This window comes from Trachypithecus francoisi, unplaced genomic scaffold (assembly GCF_009764315.1).
Source record: "Trachypithecus francoisi isolate TF-2019V2 unplaced genomic scaffold, Tfra_2.0 Lachesis_group10, whole genome shotgun sequence".
Taxonomy (NCBI): domain Eukaryota; kingdom Metazoa; phylum Chordata; class Mammalia; order Primates; family Cercopithecidae; genus Trachypithecus; species Trachypithecus francoisi.
Window position 1 is genome coordinate 114,588,922 of NW_022681455.1, and position 18,822 is coordinate 114,607,743.

The 18,822-nt window shown below is 54.4% G+C and overlaps 1 protein-coding gene across 11 annotated transcripts in view; it reads right to left on the bottom strand.

The window, feature by feature from the left end:
* Positions 1–18,822, bottom strand: part of FCSK (fucose kinase) — a 52,814-nt gene that overhangs the window by 8,601 nt on the left and 25,391 nt on the right. For 4 of the 11 annotated variants that reach the window (XM_033218972.1, XM_033218963.1, XM_033218966.1 and 1 more), the window contains exons 2-14: positions 16,059–16,121; positions 10,037–10,140; positions 9,522–9,673; positions 8,161–8,211; positions 6,620–6,745; positions 5,936–6,008; positions 5,418–5,515; positions 4,947–5,027; positions 3,944–4,063; positions 3,620–3,791; positions 2,209–2,321; positions 1,423–1,524; positions 1,143–1,313 (exon numbers count right to left, since the gene is read on the bottom strand). In XM_033218972.1, coding sequence (XP_033074863.1) covers positions 1,143–1,313; positions 1,423–1,524; positions 2,209–2,321; positions 3,620–3,791; positions 3,944–4,063; positions 4,947–5,027; positions 5,418–5,515; positions 5,936–6,008; positions 6,620–6,745; positions 8,161–8,211; positions 9,522–9,673; positions 10,037–10,118 — 1,341 coding nt within the window. In that variant the 5' untranslated portion in view covers positions 10,119–10,140; positions 16,059–16,121. Of the gene's footprint in view, positions 1–1,142; positions 1,314–1,422; positions 1,525–2,208; positions 2,322–3,619; positions 3,792–3,943; positions 4,064–4,946; positions 5,028–5,417; positions 5,516–5,935; positions 6,009–6,619; positions 6,746–8,160; positions 8,212–9,521; positions 9,674–10,036; positions 10,145–12,194; positions 12,215–16,058; positions 16,126–18,822 lie in introns of those variants that run through there. The other 7 variants (XM_033218967.1, XM_033218970.1, XM_033218969.1 and 4 more) reach the window with 5 other exon arrangements.

An 18,822-nucleotide genomic window follows, 5' to 3' on the forward strand; every position in this document is an offset into this window, starting at 1 on the left:
ACTAGGCCAGGGGGCCAGGAGCTGCTCAAGTGCTCATGTGAGGGCAGAAAGACAGACAAAGCACATACTTGACCCACCCAGGCTGGAGTGCAGTGGTGCAATCAGCTCACTGCAGCTCACTCCTGGCCTCAAGAGATCCTCCCACCTCGGCCTCCCAGAGTGTTGGGATTACAGGCGTGAGCCACTACACCCAGCCATGGAGCAATTTCTGAAATTGCTTTCAGCCTTGCAGCTCCAACACTCCTGCCGAGGTGCCTGAAATCTGGAGCAGCACCCTGGGTTCCAGGCCCAGCCCACCACAACTGGCTGCAGCCCAAGGCGGGTTACCTCCCTCTCTGAACCTCAGTCTCTAGCCTGCCAAATGGGGATAAAAATCTCCACCCAGCCGGGCGCGGTGGCTCACACCTATAATCCCAGCACTTTGGGAGGCCGAGGCGGGCAGATCACAAGGTCAGGAGATTGAGACCATCCTGGCTAACATGGTGAAACCCCGTCTCTACTAAAAAATATTTAAAAATTAGCTGGGCATGGTAGCGGGCGCCTGTAGTCCCAGCTATACAGGAGGCTGAGGCAGAAAAATGGCGTGAACCTGGGAGGCGGAGCTTGCAGTGAGCCGAGATCGTGCCACTGCACTCCAGCCTGGGCAACAGAGGGAGACTCTGTCTCAAAAAAAAAAAAAAAAAAATCCACCCAACCAGCCTGGCCAACATGACGAAACCCCATCTGTACTAAGCTGGGCGTGGTGGTGCACGCTGGTAGTCCCAGCTATTTGGGAGACTGAGGCAGGAGAATCACTTGAACCTAGGAGGCAGAGGTTGCAGTGAGCTGAGATTGGGCCGCTGCACTCCAGCCTAGGTGATAGAGCAAGACTCCATCTCAAAAAAAAAAAAACCAAAATCCCCACCCAGCCCAGCTGGCTGAGCAGATGCAAGGAGGGAGAAAGCCTGTGGAGACTCTGCTGGTCTCACAGCCTAACCTCATCCTACCTCCTCCCTCCTCCTCTCCTCCTCCACCCTACCCTCCTCACAGCCTGTCCCACGGACCAGTGCTCAGAGAACCCTGCCATGGGGTGGGGGCCAGGACTCCTTGGGGCTCCCCAAAGCCTGAAGATGGGGGTGAGGGAATGCAGGGCAACTGCCTACCTCCCAACTGTCCAGTCGGCCAACAAGGGTGAAGGCGTGGCCCAGGGAGCCATGTAGCCGCATATGGTGTCCCTGCAGGACAAGGTCATGCAGCTCCCGGCCATGCAGGGCCTCGGAGTGGGCTATGTCCAGGCCACTCACCATGCAGCCAGCGCCTATGTGAATAGGGCCCTGGCGGGGGACAGGGCAGACATCCTGGGTGGGCAGGCACCCAGCACCCCCCAACACACACGGGATGCCAGCACCCTTGCCCCAATATGCCCACGCGCTCAGGCCTCACCCGCAGGTGGCAGTGCTGCAGGACACTCCCGGGACCCAGCCGGACAGGGCCCTCCAGCAGGCAACTGACCACAGAGCTCCCAGCCGCCAGGAGCTGCTGCTCCTGTGCAGCCGGGTAGGAAGAGCATGAGGGTCGAGGGCCAGGGCTGCCTCAACTCTCCTCCCAAGCCAAGCATCTAGGGGTAAAGCGTCCTGGCCTACTGCTCCCCTGCCCTGCAGCCCCCTAGACTCCTCTCTGGACCTGCCTTGGCCCCAGCCTGAGGCCTGTTTCCATCCCACCTGTCCAGCTACGCCTAACCCCGCCACCCTGGGGGCCACCTCTGAACCCTACCTGTCCCCTTTCTCAGCAGCACAGCACTGACCTAGGCCCACCACTGTCGCCCCAGGCAGACCCCAAAGAAAGGTCTTCTTTTTTTTTTTTAGTAGAGACGGGGTTTCACCGTGTTAGCCAGGATGGTCTCGATCTCCTGACATCGTGATCCGCCCGTCTCGGCCTCCCAAAGTGCTGGGATTACAGGCTTGAGCCACTGCGCCCGGCCTAGAAAGGTCTTCTTTAGCTTCTCAATCAGGTAAGCTCCATGCAGAATCCTGACTTGGTCACTTACTGGCTGTGTGGCCTTAGGCAAGTTACTTAGCCTCTCTGAGCCTCCAGCACTTCATGCGTAAGCCGGGGGTAACACCTGCACTCAGGCCATCTGTTCCAAGGCCGGCTATTGTCTTCCTGGGAATCCACATCCCACCTGACCCCAGGCACCCAGCAGGCACCAGAGGGGCAGGGAGGTCTCACCTCCACCTGGGAGTGCACAATCTGGGCCCCAGGAGCCCCAGGGCGTGCGAGGCTGTGCAGGAACTCAGTGGCTGAGGAGGTCATGTAGCTGTAGCTGCCATTGGAGACATAGGCTGTAAAGACATAAGTACTGACCCCAACCCCATGCCTGCTGCCACTCAGGCTGGCCTCCCAGCAGCAGAGACACATGGGGGCAGGTGTGGCAATGAGCCTGTTAGCGGAAACTGAGTCAGGAACCTGCCCAAAGCCACACAGCTAGAAAGCAGACAGGTTGGCTGGGCACGGTGGCTCACACCTGTAATCCCAGCACTTTGGGAGGCCGAGGCAGGCAGATCATGAGGTCAGGAGTTCGAGACCAGCCTGACCAACATGGTGAAATCTCGTCTCTACTAAAAATACAAAACTTAGCCAGGCATGGCCGGGCACGGTGGCTCATGCCTGTAATCCCAGCACTTTGGGAGGCCGAGGCGAGCGGATCACAAGGTCAGGAGATAGAGACCATCCTGGCTAACATGGTGAAACCCCATCTCTACCAAAAATACAAAAAAAAAAAATTAGCCAGGTGTGGTGGCAGGCGCCTGTAGTCCCAGTTACTCGAGAGGCTGAGGCAGGAGAATGGCATGAACCTGGAAGGCAGAGCTTGCAGTGAGCCGAGATCGTGCCACTGCACTCCAGCCTGAACAACAGAGCGAGACTCCATCTCAAACAAAAAAAAAAATTAGCCAGGCATGGTGCCATGCACCTGTAATCCCAACTACTCAGGAAGCTGAGGCAGGAGAATCGCTTGAACTCGGGAGGCAGAGGTTGCAGTGAGCCAAGATTGTGCCACTGCACTCCAGCCTGGGCAATAGAGCCATACTGTGTCTCAAAAAAAAAAGAAACAAAGAAAGTAGACAGCTTAGGGCTGGGCATGGTGGCTCATGCCTGTAAACCCAGCATTTTGGGAGGCCGAGGCAGGCGGGTCACCTGAGGCCAGGAGTTCAAGACCAGCCTGACCCACATGGTGAAACCCCATCTCTACTAAAAATACAAAAATTAGCCAGGTGTGGTGATGCACGGCTATTATCCCAGGTACTCAGGAGGCTAAGGCAGGAGAATCGCTTGAACCCAGGAGGCGGAGGTTGCAGTGAGCTGAGATCGCACCACCTCACTCTAGCCGGGGTGACAGAGAGAGACTCCGTTTCAAAAAACAAAACAAACAAAGTGGACAGGCTGGGAGAGCCTAGGAATGAGACAAAAGGAAGACAGGAAGGGGAAGGAGGTAGCTCAGTGGGGGGCTCTGGCACAGGACAGGAGAACTGCCCAGTCCCTGTGCTAGGCTGCCTGGCCCCGTATGCAGTGAGCAGCTCCCTTCTTGGGGTCCTCACTCCCATGGTCTCCCCACCCCAGGGAGCTGAGAGGCAGTACCCACCCATGGTAAGAGGCTGATCGCGAAGCTCCCTCCACAGCTGGGCCCGGGCACTCTGCACATAACCTGCTACATCCGCATCGCCTTGCCCCAACTCTGGGGGCCTCCCCACCAGGAAGTCCTCCCTGGTCACGTTCTCAGCCATGCAGTACAGAATGTCAAAAAACAGAGACAGCTGGGGGAAGGGGAAGAAGCACAGCTATTGGCGTGGCAGGAGGTTAGCCTCCAAGTTCTGAGGCTAACCTGGAGAGGGGAAGTGGCTGGCCTGAGGCCACACAGTGCCTCGTCCCCAGGCCAGGCCCCCCCTAGCTGCCCTCCCCCAGTCACCTGAACAGGCCGGGCTCCAGAGTCCAAGCCCAGGTAGGTGCAGGCATCCAGGGGCGGGCTCACGTGGGTGGCGAGGAGGCGCTCGGCAGTCTCCACAGAGAAGAAGACAACCCCAGAGACCTGGAAGGGACCCCAAAAGGATCAGAGATGGAAAGCCCTGGAACAGGCCCTGGTACAAGTCAGGGAGGGCACATGCAGACGGGCCACGTGAAGCTGAGTGCCACACCAGGCAGGGAGTGTTGCCTTCTGACCACTCCAGCACCCAGACTCCAGGCTTCTTAGGGGCAGCTCCCACCAAGGCACCTTCTGGGACCCCCTCAACTGTCAGGCCTCCTCCCGAACCTAGCTCTCTACCCTCACAGTGGCCCACTCCCAGATTTCCCCGCCTCTTCAATCCTTGCCCCTCATGCTGGAAGCATTCCCGGAGTCTGGCTGTAGGCCTCCTCCCGTCACACTCCTTAACTTGCTCACATTCTGGTTCTAGGCTTCCTTTTTGTGTTTGAGCTTTTGAGGTTTGTTTTGTTTTGTTTTGCAGCAGGCAGGGGGTTTATTCAGAGTCTTGTTCTGTCACCCTGGCTGGAATGCAGTGGCATGATCTCCGCTCACTGCAACCTCTGCCTCCTGGGTTCAAGCGATTCTCGAGCCTCCACCTCCCAAGTAGTTGAGATTACAGGCACACACCACCATGTTCAGCTAACTGGTGTATTTTTAGTAGAGACAAGGTTTCACCATGTTGCCCAGGCTGGTCTCGAACTCCTGACCTCAACTGATCCACCCGCCTCAGCCTCCTTAAGTGCTTGGATTACAGGCGTGAGCCACCGGGCCCACCTGGTTCTAGGCTTTCTGGTTCAGTACAAGACTCTGAATTCCAAGACTACCCTGTCCTCAGATTCTAGCACTAGCTTGTCCTGGAGGCTTCCAGAAGGAATCAAAGGAAGACAAACCCTCCCTCTCCATCCCATAAGGTCTCCAAAGCCCCGCAACCTGGGCCCAGCAGCCATACCAGTGGCACCCGCCCATCAGGCCTGACACACCGCTGAATCTCTGCCTCAGTGCCCTGGTAGTAAATGTCCAAAACGAGGCCCTATATGCAGGGAGAAACAGAATCAGGGGAGGGAGCAGGAAGGGATCTGGAAGGAGGCCACAGCCACAGGTAGCAGCAAGGGCGTTCTCCAAAGCAAAGCTGAAGATGCAAGGCTGGCAGTTGCTGGCGTTCTCAGGAGGCCTGAGATTTCTACTCCATGATGGCGGAGGACAGGCTTTAAATACCTTCGCAGCCCCAAGCCCGGGCACAGAGACCGGGCAGGCGGTCAGTGTGAAATGTATTTTTGGCGAGAGTGAGGGAGCACTGGCGCCGTTGCCATGGAGGAAACTCCTTGGATTCAGGAGCATGCCAAGAAATCCAGGATGAGCGGTTGCCCAGTGGCAGGGGGAAGGCTGCCCCAGTCGGCTCCACTGCCCCCAGGGGAACTACCTGGGGGTCAGTGAGGCAGACGCCGTGATTCCGAGCGTAGGCCAAGCTCCCTGGGAGGGCGATCACTCTGGCTCCCCGGAAGCTGTCCCAGCTGATCCCTGTGGGGTGGGGCAGTCAGGAGGCTCCCAGGGGCCTCGACCCAAGGCAGGGAGTCCCCCGCCAGGAGGAAGCAGGAGCCCAGGGCTGGGGCACCCAGGTGCCTCTAAAAGGGAAATTCGGCTTCCAAGCCAAATGGACATTCCCCTGGGAAAATGACAACCCTCCTCTCCCAAAGTTCTTCCGCAGAATCCTGTGGGGCAGAAGGGGCAGGGCTGCTTCTGTCCATCCTATAGACAGACAGACTGAGGCACAGCAGGAGAAGCCCTGCCTCCACTGGGCTTCATTCTCCACACCCTCCAGTTTCCCGTCTAACAGGGCAGTGGGGCAGGCCCAGAGGCAAGATGGGCAAAGAAAGGCAGAGCTGGCTTCTTGCTGCGGCTGTGACGAGGGAAGGTGGTCCCAGGTAGTCTCAGGCTCACCAGGATTTACAGGAACAGACAGCAGCATGTCGGTACTGCAGACCCACACGCCTGGCGGGGAGCCCGGGCCCAGCTGCAGCGGGGGAAGGAGACAGAACACAGCTGGTGCCTGACCCAGCCCTTCACCTGCCCTCAAGGATACTGTGCTGTTGAAGTAACAGGGGCCTCCAAGACCTGGTCTGCCCTGCCCTCTGGCTGACCTGGGTTTACAGCTTCTCCCATGTGACTAACTTTTCTGTTGTTACTGTGACGGGGTCTTACTCTGTCACCCAGGCTGGAATGCAGTAGTGAGACCGTAGCTCACTGCAGCCTCAAACTCCTGGGCTCAAGCGATCTTCCTGCCTCAGCCTCTTGAGTAGCTGGGACTACAAGTGCATGCCACCATGCCCATAATTATTAAAACAATTTTTTGTAGAGAGGGGGTCTTGCTGCGTTGCCCAGGCTGGTCATGAACTCTTGGCCTCAAGTGATCCTCCCACCCTGGCCTCTGAAAGTGCTGAAATTACAGGCATGAACCACCGCCCCCAGACACAACTAACTTCTTGAAGCTCTAACACTAGGCACCCTCAAAACCATTCCTCCTGGGGCCCCCCAGCTGAGCCAGCAAAGATCATAGCTGGGGAACAGTGGGAGGGAAGTGGCTCTACCTGAGACAAGGCACCACGGGTCACCACCCAGCCTCACCCGATAGGTCATGATGTCCAGCAGGCAGTCCAGGTTGCACACCAAGGCTTCCACGGGGGCCTCGGGGTTCTCCACGGGGAGGCAGGTGAAGGCCCTGCCACAGTCATCAAAGGGGAAATCTCGACCCTGGGAGTGGGGGGACTGGTGAGGAAGCCCCGGTGCAGACAGCCCAAGGCCACCTCATCAGCTTTGCAGGCAGAAAGCCATCCAGTGGAGGGCTGATAAAAAAATGTTCTCTTGATATTTCGTCCTACCATATATTTTTATATTAGGCATTGCATTGCATTGCACTGCAATTTTTTAGACGAAGCCTTGCTCTGTTGCCCAGGCTGGAGTGCAGTGGCACGATCTCGGCTTACTGTAAGCGCCACTTCCCGGGTTCAAGCAATTCTCCCACCTCAGCCTCCCAAGTAGCTGGGACTACAGGCGTGTACTACCACATCTGGATAATTTTTTGTATTTTTAGTAGAGATGGGGTTTCACCATGTTGGTTAGGCTGGTCTCAAACTCCTGACCTCAAGTTATCTGCCCACCTTGGCCTCCCAAATTGCTGGGATTACAGGCATGAGCCACCGTGCCCGGCCACCAGGCCCTGTTTTAAGCATTTACATGTAGTGTCTCAGAATGTTCGTATCCACGTCAGGAGGAAACTGAGGCCTAGAAAGGGTTAAGTGACTTCCCCACAGTCACAGAGCTGTTAAGCCTGGATCCTAGTGAATGCATAGAGTTAGACGGATATACACATATATATATACTTCTTTTTTTTTTTTTTTTTGAGATGGAGTCTCGCTCTGTCACCCAGACTGGAGTGCAATGGTGTGATCTCGGCTCACTGCAACCTCTGCCTCCTGGGTTCAAGCGATTCTTCTGCCCGAACCTCCCAAGTAGCTGGGACTATAGGCATGCACCACCATGCCTGGCTAATTTTTTTTATTTTTAGTAGAGACAGGGTTTCCCCATGCTGCCCAGGCTAGTCTCGAACTCCTGACCTTGTGATCTGCCCACCTCAGCCTCCCAAAGTGCTGGGATTACATGTGTGAGCCACTGCGCCCAGCCTATATTTTTATTTTTTGAGACGGTCACCCGGGCTGGAGTGCAGTGGTATAACCATAACTCACTACAGCCTCAACCTCCCAGGCTCAAGTGATCCTCCCACCTCAGCCTCCTGAGTAGCTGGGACTACAGGCGTGCACTACCATGGCGGCTAATTTTTGTATTTCTTATAGAGATGGGGTTTCACCATGTTGCCCAGGCTGGTCTGAATCTCCTGGGCTCAAGCAATCCTCCCGCCTTGGGCTCCCGAAGTGCTGAGACTTACAGGCGTGAGCCACCATGCCCGGCCCTAGATGGACCTTTTAATCTGATATTCTGCTGGGAAAATATGTGGTATATATTTAGCCAATTCACAATTTTTAGACATTTAGAATCTTCCAGATTTCACCTTGCACACACACTGTGGCAGAACATGCCTGAAGTCCTGCTCAACTCCACGAACTGGGATTCTGGCCTTCCGCTTGGCCCCTGCCCCAAAGTTCATTTACCATGTGCAGAATGAGGATCCAGGCTGAGCGCAGGACATCAGATGTGACCACCTGCAGGAGTGGGAAAGCCCTGTGAACAGAGGCCTCAGGCAGAGGCCCTGGAGGATGGCACCCTCGAATCCAGAGAGAGACCCCAACACAAATTCACTCAGGTACCCCAGGGACAAAAGGCAAGGTCAAACCAATGGCCACAGGCAGGCAAGGGGCAGCCCTGGTCCCCCCTGGATAAGGCAGCCCAGGGCCCTCCACCTGGGCCACCTTCTTGCTGCCTGGTTTGTTGCTGCTGTTGTTGCTGTTTTGCGACAGGGTCTCACTCTGTCACCCAGTCTGGAGTGCAGTGGTATGATCCCAGCTCACTGTAGCCTCGGTCCCCTTAGGCTAAAGTGAGCCTCCCACCTCAGCCTCAACTAGCTGGGACTATAGGTGTGTACTGCCACACCTGGCTACCTCTTCATTTTTTTTCTTTTTTTTTTGAGATGCAGTCTTGCTCTGTCGCCCGGGCTGGAATGCAGTGGCATGATCTCGGCTGTCTGCAACCTCTGCCTCCCGGGTTCAAGCGATTCTCCTGCCTCGGCCTCCCGAGAAGCTGGGATTACAGGCGTGAGCAACCAGGCCCAGCTAATTTTTGTATTTTTAGTAGAGAGGGGGTTTCACCACATTGGTCAGGCTGGTCTTCAACTCCTGACCTCAGGTGATCCACCCACCTCGGCCTCCCAAAGTGCTGGGATTACAGGCGTGAGCCACCGCGCCCGGCCTCTGCTGTCTGTTTTGAAGGGGAAGTTATCGGCAACAACAACTGGGGCCTGGCTGGGTGACTCTGGGGAGTCAGCTCCATAGCAACCACAGTGGTCCCCTCCCCTGCTGGTGCCATCTCCCTCTGCACAGCATGTCCAAGCCTGTGCCTACCCTCACTCTGCACGCAAAGGTGCTATGCAGATGAGGTGACCAGGTGAAGTGGCTGGTTGCACAGGAAACACGGGACCAGTGGGAGGCTGAGTCACATGCTCTGCCCAAAGCAGGCAGTCACCTCTCAGTTCCAGTGAACAGTTAGTTGCCATGTGGGGATGATAGCCCAGACTAGCAAGACCTTTGAATGTTTCAAGAGAAGCCAGAAAGCCTCACTTTGAGATATTGGCTCCAACTCTCTAAAAACACTGCAAAAGCTGGCCCTGCCTTCTGCCCTCACTTGGACAACAAGACAAAGATGAGTCCACCCAATTTACAGAAACAAAAACTGAGGCCAATGCTGAAGCCAATGCTGAATTAGCCAGGGCGATGGAGCCAGAGGAGCTGCAGATCTCAGAAATGACCTGGTTCTAGCAGGGACACGGACCAGGGAGGTGGCCCTGGTAAGCACTCACAGTGAAGCCTGCCCGGGCACTCAGGTGTTCAGCAGCCACCAGCAGGGCGTTGAGGGTGGCTCCTCCGCTGCCCACACGCTTCTCTGGGTCCTCCACGGCCAGTAACAGCGTCCCAGCAGGGATCTGCTCCCGCTTCTGCCGCACTTCCAGTTCTAGGGTCAGAGGAGACACTGGGACCTGACCCCTACCTCTCTGCCCTGGCCCAAAGCACCTGAGCAAGCCATCAGCCTGAGAAGATCATCAGTGTTTGATCTTCCTTGACTTAGCTTTCCATGTAGGAGGCCATTAGATCTTCACCCAACTCAGTGAGAGAAGTCCTATTACTCCCATCTTACAGATGAGAAAACTGAGGCACAAGGAATGACATGCCATGTATGCTGTCACATGGCTAGGGAGAAGTGCGATCTGGGTTTGAAGCCAGGTCGGCCTGGCACCTGGTGTTGGAGGGACATAGCCAGGAAGGGGAGGGAGGTTCTCCATTAGGGGCAAGGTGGGAAGCGGGGGGAGTCCCCTACCTCTCTGAAAGACCTGGACACTGTCCTTGTACTGGCAGGTCAGGATGACGACTGTCCAGTCAACTCCCTTTGGCTGCTCCATTCTGGCCAAGCAGAGGGGCTTCCTGAGACGGCAGTATGGGTAGATATGACTATTTTTTAAACTGTCATAACTAAAATAAATTATTTTTGTATATAATCTACGATTTTAACATGTGTATAGATTCGTGTTGATATCACCACTATCTACACTCAAACAAACTTCCTCTGGCCGGGCGCGGTGGCTCAAGCCTGTAATCCCAGCACTTTGGGAGGCCGAGACGGCAGATCACGAGGTCGAGATCGAGACCATCCTGGCTAACACGTGAAACCCCATCTCTACTAAAAAATACAAAAAAACTAGCCGGGCGAGGTGGCGGGCGCCTGTAGTCCCAGCTACTCCGGAGGATGAGGCAGGAGAATGGCGTAACCCGGGAGACGGAGCTTGTAGTGAGCTGAGATCCGGCCACTGCACTCCAGCCTGGGCGACAGAGCGAGACTCCGCCTCAAAAAAAAAAAAAAAAAACCTTCCTCATGCAACCTCTCCTCCCCGCCTAACCCCTGACAACCACTGATCTGCTCTCTAAAGCTACAGTTTCATCGACTTAAAAAATGTCGGCCGGGGCTGGGCGCGGTGGCTCACGCCTGTAATCCCAGCACTTTGGGAGGCCAAGGCAGGTGGATCACGAGGAGAGGAGATCGAGACCATCCTGGCTAACACGGTGAAACCCCGTCACTACTAAAAGTACAAAAAATTAGCCGGGCATGGTGGCAAGTGCTTGTAGTCCCAGCTACTCGGGAGGCTGAGGCAGGAGAATGGCATGAACCCGGGAGGTGGAGCTTGCAGTGAGCTGAGATCTGGCCACTGCACTCCAGCCTGGGTGACAGAGCGAGACTCCGTCTCAAAAAAAAAAAAATTAGCCAGGTGTGGTGGCGTGTGCCTGTACTCCCAGCTACTCAGGAAGCTAAGGTGGGAGGACTGCTTGAGCCTGGAAGATTATGGCTGCAGTGGGCTATGATTGTACCACTGCACTCCAGCCTGAGTCACAGAACAAGACCCTATCTCTAATTAATCAACTAAAATAAAATAAAGGCCAGGACAGGTGCAGTGGCTCACGTCTATAATCCCAGCACTTTGGAAGACCAAGGTGGGAGGATTGCTTGAGCCCAGGAGGTTAAGGCTGCAGTGAGCCATGATCACTCCACTGCACTCCAGCCTGGTTGACAGAGCAAGACCTCAAAAAAAAAGTCAAATAAAATGGAATATAATCTTTTGAGATTATCGTCTTTCATCCAACATGATGCCTCTGAGACGTATCCAAGTCATTGCGCATATCCGTGGCCCAAGCCTTTTATCGGAGGAGCGGTGTTCCCTCGCACGGACGGGCCACATCTGTTTCTCCATTTACCCACTGAAGAGCATCTGGGCTGTCTCCGGTTTTTGGCAGATATGAATAGTCCTGCTATGAACCTCTGGAGACAGGTTTGTGTGAACAGAAGATTTCATTTCTCTAGGTGGACACCCAGGCGGATGACTGGGTCACACGGTCAGCGTGCCTGCTGACATTACAAAATGTGGATGGGTGCCCTTTCCCCAGGGAGTGTGCCCAGGAAGGAGGAAGGGAGGGCAGCAGGATAGGGTAAGAGTTGGGGCCACCTAGAGCAAGGGGGAAAGGAGGTTGAGAGCAAATGCCTAACCCCACCCCTCAGGCTCCTCAAGCTGATGGGGGTTCCCTGGAGAGGGGGGCAGCTGTGGGGAGCACATATGCACACAGAGCTGCAGAAGTGGGCACTCGGGGACCTCCCTTCCCAGGGGTCTCATCCAGCCCAACAGGGGCTGCAGCCCTAACCCCCGCCATCTTCCTCCAGGGCACTCTCAGCAAGTAGGGGGAAAGCAAGGCCAAAGATTTGGCTTCACCCCTACCCCTGTCTCCCCCAACCTGCCAGCACTCCTGCCAGATGGAAAACCAATCTGACTCCTGAGCCCCTGGCCTCCCCGAGACCAATGAGTCCCCAGGAGTACCTGCACATTCACCTCTGGCAGGGCTCCCACTGCTGTCCCACAAAGCAGCACCCCCACTTCCTCCCTCCAGCTCTCAAAGCTCAGCATGGGAAAAGACCACGCAAGTAAGCTGCTCACCGCTGGCTGAGCTGCGCCCTGAGCACACATCTGGTGGTCAGCCCACATCCCAGCCCAAGTGACAGGAAACCTGAAGCTCAGCCACAGGCTCTTCTTGTGCCAGGCTCTGCTGCCACCAGAAGAGAAAAGGCTGACAGGACACTACCACTCAGCAACACCCACACCTTCAGGAAAAGCCTCTGTCAGTAACAGAAATTGCTCCATTCCCTACTCAGCCCAGAAGAGAAAACCAGAGGGGAAATTCCAGCTAGAAATCCCAGCCAGGCACTTGAGGGTGAAGGCTTCTCCCAGGACACCCACCAAGCTCTCCCTCCAACTTTGCCACCAATTCACCATATGGCTGTAGGCACCTCTAACCCTCAGGTCAGCTGCAGTAGGGAGTTTAACTAACAGATGCCCCCAGCTGCTATGATCTGAATCTCCCACCTTGTTTACATGGAGGCCACGCTTCCAACCAACCTTCTCAAAACCAATGACTGAGCACAGCTGGCACACTGAAATAGACCTATTCCTGTGAGATTCCAGACCTCTCTGGCAGGCAGCTTAGAACTGCACTGCTACCCGGGCGTGGTGGCTCACACCTGTAATCCCAGCACTTTGGGAGGCCAAAGTGCACAGATCACGAGGTCAGGAGTTCCCTGGCCGATATGATGAAACCCCATCTCTACCAAAAATACAAAAATTAGCCAGGTGTGGTGGCACTTGCCTGTAGTCCCAGCTACTCAGGAGGCTGAGTCAGGATAATCACTTGAACCCAGGAGGCAGAGGTTGCAGTAAGCTGAGACTGCACCACTGCACTCCAGCCTGGGTGACAGAGCGAGATTCCATCTCCAAAAAAAAAAAAAAAAGAGGCCGGATGCGGTGGCTCACATCTGTAATTCCAGCACTTTGGGAGACTGAGGCGGGCGGATTGCCTGAGGTCAGGAGTTTGAGACCAGCCTGGCCAACATGGCAAAACTTCATCTCCACTAAAAATACAAAAATTAGCGAGGTGTGGTGGCGGGCGCCTGTAATTCCAGCTACTTGGGAGGCTGAGACAGGAGAATCACTTCAACCTGGGAGACAGAGGTTGCAGTGAGCCGAGACCATACCATTGCACTGCAGCCTGAGCAAGAAGAGCAAAAATCTATCTCGAAAAAAAAAAAAGATGAAGAAATTGCTGGGTGTGGTGGCTCATGCCTATAATTTCAGCATTTTGGGAGACGAAGAGGCCAAGTCAGGAGGATCACTTGAGCCCAAGAGTTAGAAATCAGCCTGGGCAACATATGGAGACCTTGACTCTACAAAAAAAAAAAAAAAAGAAAACACATGCAGAAATGAAGCACAGAGAGATGAAATAACTTGCCAAAGCTAGCAAGTGGCAGAGCCAAGTTTGATACTAAGCCTTTTTTCCAGAGTATCCATTTTATTCCCTTTTTTTCTTTTTGAGCTGGATCTTACTGTATCCCCCAGGCTGGAGTGCAGTGGTACAATTTCAGCTCGCTATAATCTCCACCTCCTGGGTTCAAGCAATTCTCCTGCCTCAGCCTCCCGAGTAGCTGGGATTACAGGCACGTGCCAACACGCCTGACTAATTTTTGTATTTTTAGTAAAGATGGGGTTTCATCATGTTGGCCAGGCTGGTCTCAAACTTTTGACCTCAGGTGATCCACCTGCCTTGGCTTTCCAAAGTGCTGGGATTACAGGCATGAGCCACCATGCCCAGCCTCTTTTTATATTGCCTTTTTTTACTTTTTTTTTTTTTTTTGAGACGGAGTCTTGCTCTGTCGCCCAGGCTGGAGTGCAGTGGCCGGATCTCAGCTCACTGCAACCTCCGCCTCCTGGGTTCACGCTATTCTCCTGCCTCAGCCTCCAGAGTAGCTGGGACTACAGGCGCCCGCCACCTCGCCCAGCTAGTTTTTTTGTATTTTTTAGTAGAGATGGGGTTTCACCATGTTAGCCAGGATGGTCTCGATCTCCTGACCTCGTGATCCGCCCGTCTCGGCCTCCCAAAGTGCTGGGATTACAGGCTTGAGCCACCGCGCCCGGCCACTTTTTTAAAAAGACAGGGTCTCAATCTGTCACCCAGACTAGAGTGTAGTGGTGCAATCATAGCTCACTGCAGCCTCAACCTCCCAGGCCCAAGCAATCCTGCTACCTCAGCCTCCTGTATAGCTGGGACCATAGGCAGACGCCACCATGCCTAGCTAATGTTTTCATTCTTTGTTTTCTTTTTAAGAGATCGGGTCTTGCCATGTTGCCCAAGCTGGTCTCAAACTCCTGGACTCAAGCAATCCTCCTGCCTCAGCCTTTTTATTTTAATTAATAAATTTTTAAATTCATGCTTCCCAGGCTACTACAGGGTCCACTTGCTCAACCACTACAATAAACGTGCTTTGTAGAGCTGAAGTACAAAAGGAGTAAATATATGTAAAGAGCTCAGTATGTATTATCTATTATAATTATGACAAAACCTAAACAAATACAAGGGAGGGATGATTTTAGTAATAATAGCCACTAGGAGGTCAGGCACAGTGGCTTACGCTTGTAATCTCAGCACTTTGAGAGGCCAAGGCACGTGGATCACTTGAAGTCAGAAGTTCAAGAGCAGCCTGGCCAACATGGTAAACCCCATCTCTACTAAAAATACAAAAATTGGCCAGGCATGGTGGCAGGTACCTGTAATCCCAGTTACTCAGGAGGCTGAGGCAGGAGCATCCTTTGCACCTGGGAGGTGGAGGTTGCAGTGAGCCAAGATCATGCCACTGCACTCCAGCCTGGGTGACAGAGCAAGATTCTGTCTAAAAAAAAAATTCAATTAAAATTAATAGGCCGGGCACGGTGGCTCATGCCTGTAATCCCAGCACTTTGGGAGGCCGAGGCAGGTGGATCGCCTGAGGTCAGGAGTTTGAGACCAGCCTGGCCAACATGGTGAAACCCCATCTCTACCAAAAATTCAAAAGTTAGCCGGGCACGGTGGCGGGCACCTGTAATCCCAGCTACTCAGGAGGCTGAGGCAAGAGAACTGCTTGAACCTGGGAAGCAGTGGTTGCAGTGAGCTGAGATCGTTCCACTGCACTCCAGCCTGGGTGACAGAGTGAGACTTTGCCTCAGAAAGGAAAGGAAAGGAAAGGAAAAGGAAAGGAAAAGGAAAGGAAGAGGGAAGGAAGGAAAGGAGGGAGGAAGGGAGGAAGGAAGGAAGGGAGGGAGGGAGGGGGGAGGGAGGGAAGGGAGGGAGGGAGGAAGGAAGGAAGGAAGGAGGGAGGGAGGGAGGGAGGAGGGAGGGAAGGGAGGAAGGAAGGGAGGGAGGGAGGGAGGGAGGGAAGGGAGGAGGAAGGAAGGGAGGGAGGGAAGGGAGGGAGGGAAGGGAGGGAGGGGGGAGGGAGGAAGGGAGGGAGGAGGAGGGAGGGAAGGGAGGAAGGAAGGGAGGAGGGAGGAAGGGAGGGAGGGAAGGAGGGAGGGAGGGAGGAAGGGAGGGAGGGAGGGAGGGAAGGGAAGGGAGGGAGGGAAGGAAGGAAGGAAGGGAGGGAGGGGGGAGGGAAGGGGGAGGGAGGGAGGGAAGGGAGGGAGGGAGGAGGAAGGAAGGAAGGGACGGAGGGAAGGGAGGGAAGGGAGGAAGGAAGGAAGGGAGGGAGGGGGAAGGAAGGAAGGGAGGGAGGAAGGAGGGAGGGAAGGGAGGGAAGGGAGGAAGGAAGGGAGGGAGGGAGGGAGGGAGGGAGGGAGGGAGGAAGGAAGGAAAAGCCACTAGGACTGAGCACTCTGGACCACAGTTAACGTGCTGTGATTTTTTGTATCCTGACAACCCCCTTAGAGCCTGCAAGATAAATATTATCTCCTATTATCTCCACTTCACAGAGGCCAGGAATAGTCAAAGTTGCAACATACCTGGGTCTTTTAGATTCTTATTCAGCTGATGGTGATAATGTTATCTGGTTCCAAGCAAAGGCACTGAAAGACAGCAAGAGGCCAGGCACGGTGGCTCACACCTGTAATTCCAGCACTTTGGAAGGCGAAGGCAGCTGGATCGCTTGAGCCCAGGAGTTTGAGACCAGCCTGAGCAACATGGCAAAACCCCATCCCTACCAAACACACACAACACACACACACACACACACAAATTAGCCAGGCACAATGACTGTGCCTATAGTCCCAGCTACTCAGGAGGCTGAGGTGGGAGCGTTGCTTCAGCCCTGGGGGCAGAGATTGCAGTAAGCTGGCACCACTGCATTCCACCCTGGGTAACAAAGCCAGACCCTGTCTGGAAAAAAAAAAAAAAAAAAAGACAGCAAGAAAGAAATCCTTGAAATGGCAGGATGTGGTGGTTCACGTCCGGAATCCCAGCACTTTAGGAGGCCAAAGTAGACAGATCACCTGAGGTCAGGGGTTCAAGGCCAGCCTGGCCAACATGGCAAAACCCCATCTCTGTTAAAAGTACAAAAATTAGCTGGGTGTAGTGATGTGCGCTTGTAGTCCCAGCTACCCAGGAGGCTGAGGCAGGAGAATCACTTGAACCCAGGAGGCGGAGGCTGCAGTTAGCCAAGATCGTGCCACTGCACTCTAGCCTGGGCAACACAGTGACTCTGTCTCAAGAAAAAAAAAGAAAGAAATGCCCCAAAGAGAGTCCAATGGCCCAGAAGGTCTGAGCCTAGTCTTCATCTCAGCATAGTACTGGAGAGACATGGGCAGGTGACAGGTCATGGCCAGAGTGGGGAGGCTATCCCTTACTAATGACAGGGGCAGAGAAACAGTCCTGGGTTGAGTATCAGCCCAAAAGTCTCTGCCCCATCTCTACCTCTTCCTGTAGGATCCTAGTCAAGTTACTTAACCTTTTTTTCTTTTTTTTATTAATTTTTTTATTTTTTATTTTTTATCTTTTGAGACGGAGTCTCGCTCTGTCCCCCAGGCTGGAGTGCAGTGGCCGGATCTCAGCTCACTGCAAGCTCTGCCTCCCGGGTTTACGCCATTCTCCTGCCTCAGCCTCCCGAGTAGCTGGGACTACAGGCGCCCGCCACCCCGCCCAGCTAGTTTTTTGTATTTTTTAGTAGAGACGGGGTTTCACCGGGTTAGCCAGGATGGTCTCGATCTCCTGACCTCGTGATCCACCCGTCTCGGCCTTCCAAAGTGCTGGGATTACAGGCTTGAGCCACCGCGCCCGGCCCTCTTTTTTTTTTTTAGATGGGATCTCGCTCTGTCACCCAGGCTAGAGTGCAGTGGCGCAATCTTGGCTCACTGCAACCTCCACCTCCCAGGTTCAAGCGATTCTCCTGCCTCAGCCTCCCGAGTAACTGGAACTACAGGCGCCCACCACCACGCCTGGAGAATTTTTTGTATTTTTAGTAGAGACGGGGTTTCACCATGCTGGCCAGGCTGGTCTCGAACTCCTGACCTTGGGATCCGCCCGCCTCGGCCTCCCAAAGTGCTAGGATTACAGGCATGAGCCACTGCACCCAGCAGTTACTTAACCTCTCTAAGCCTTAGTTTCCTAATCTGAAATTTAAGGCCAAAGACATCAACTTCCCAGGACTGTTTTCAACATGAACTACAATGTAAAGTATGTGGCACACACCAGTGACTCAATGAATGATAGATCTTTCCAGCCAGGCAAGGAAGCAGGAGAGTTTAACCTGTCCCTGAAGGAGGAAGGACTGGAAGCTCTCAAACATTCTCTGAGTTAAAGATTGCCCTGGGCCGGGCGCGGTGGCTCAAGCCTGTAATCCCAGCACTTTGGGAGGCCGAGACGGGCGGATCACGAGGTCAGAAGATCGAGACCATCCTGGCTAACACGGTGAAACCCCGTCTCTACTAAAAATACAAAAAACTAGCCGGGCGAGGTGGCGGGCGCCTGTAGTCCAGCTACTCCGGAGGCTGAGGCAGGAGAATGGCGTAAAACCCGGAGGCGGAGCTGCAGTGAGTGAGATCCGGCACTGCACTCCAGCCGGGCGAAAGAGCAAGACTCCGTCTCAGGCCGGGCGCGGTGGCTCAAGCCGTAATCCCAGCACTTTGGGAGGCCGAGGCGGGCGGATCACGAGGTCAGGAGATCGAGACCCTCCTGGCTAACACGGTGAAACCCCGTCTCTACTAAAAATACAAAAAAAAAAAAAACTAGCCGGGCGCGCGGGTGGCGGGCGCCTGTAGTCCAGCTACTCGGAGGCTGAGGCGGGAAAATGGCGGGAACCCGGGAGGCAGAGCTTGCAGTGAGCCGAGATCGCGCCACTGCACTCCAGCCTGGGCGACACAGCGAGACTCCGTCTCAAAAAAAAAAAAAAAAAAAAAAGACTCCGTCTCAAAAAAAAAAAAGATTGCCTGAAGAAGAAAAAAATCAGGGAAGGCTGGGGAATCAAGCAAGGCTAAGGGGCATCCCCTGAGAGATTAACACAAAAGGTAAAATGATACAGGTAGCTAATACATATGGAGTGCTTTTTTCAGGCACTATGGCAAAGGCACATCAGTGTCACTTCATACGACCTACCCATCAGTCCTAAGAATTGGCTCTTATCTCACTGAAGCTCTAGACAAGAAAACTGTAGTTTAAAAAGCAGAAACACCGGGCGCCGTGGCTCACATCTGTAATCCCAGCACTTTGGGAGGTCAAGGTGGGTGGATCACGAGGTCAGGAGATCGAGACCATCCTGGCTAACACGGTGAAACT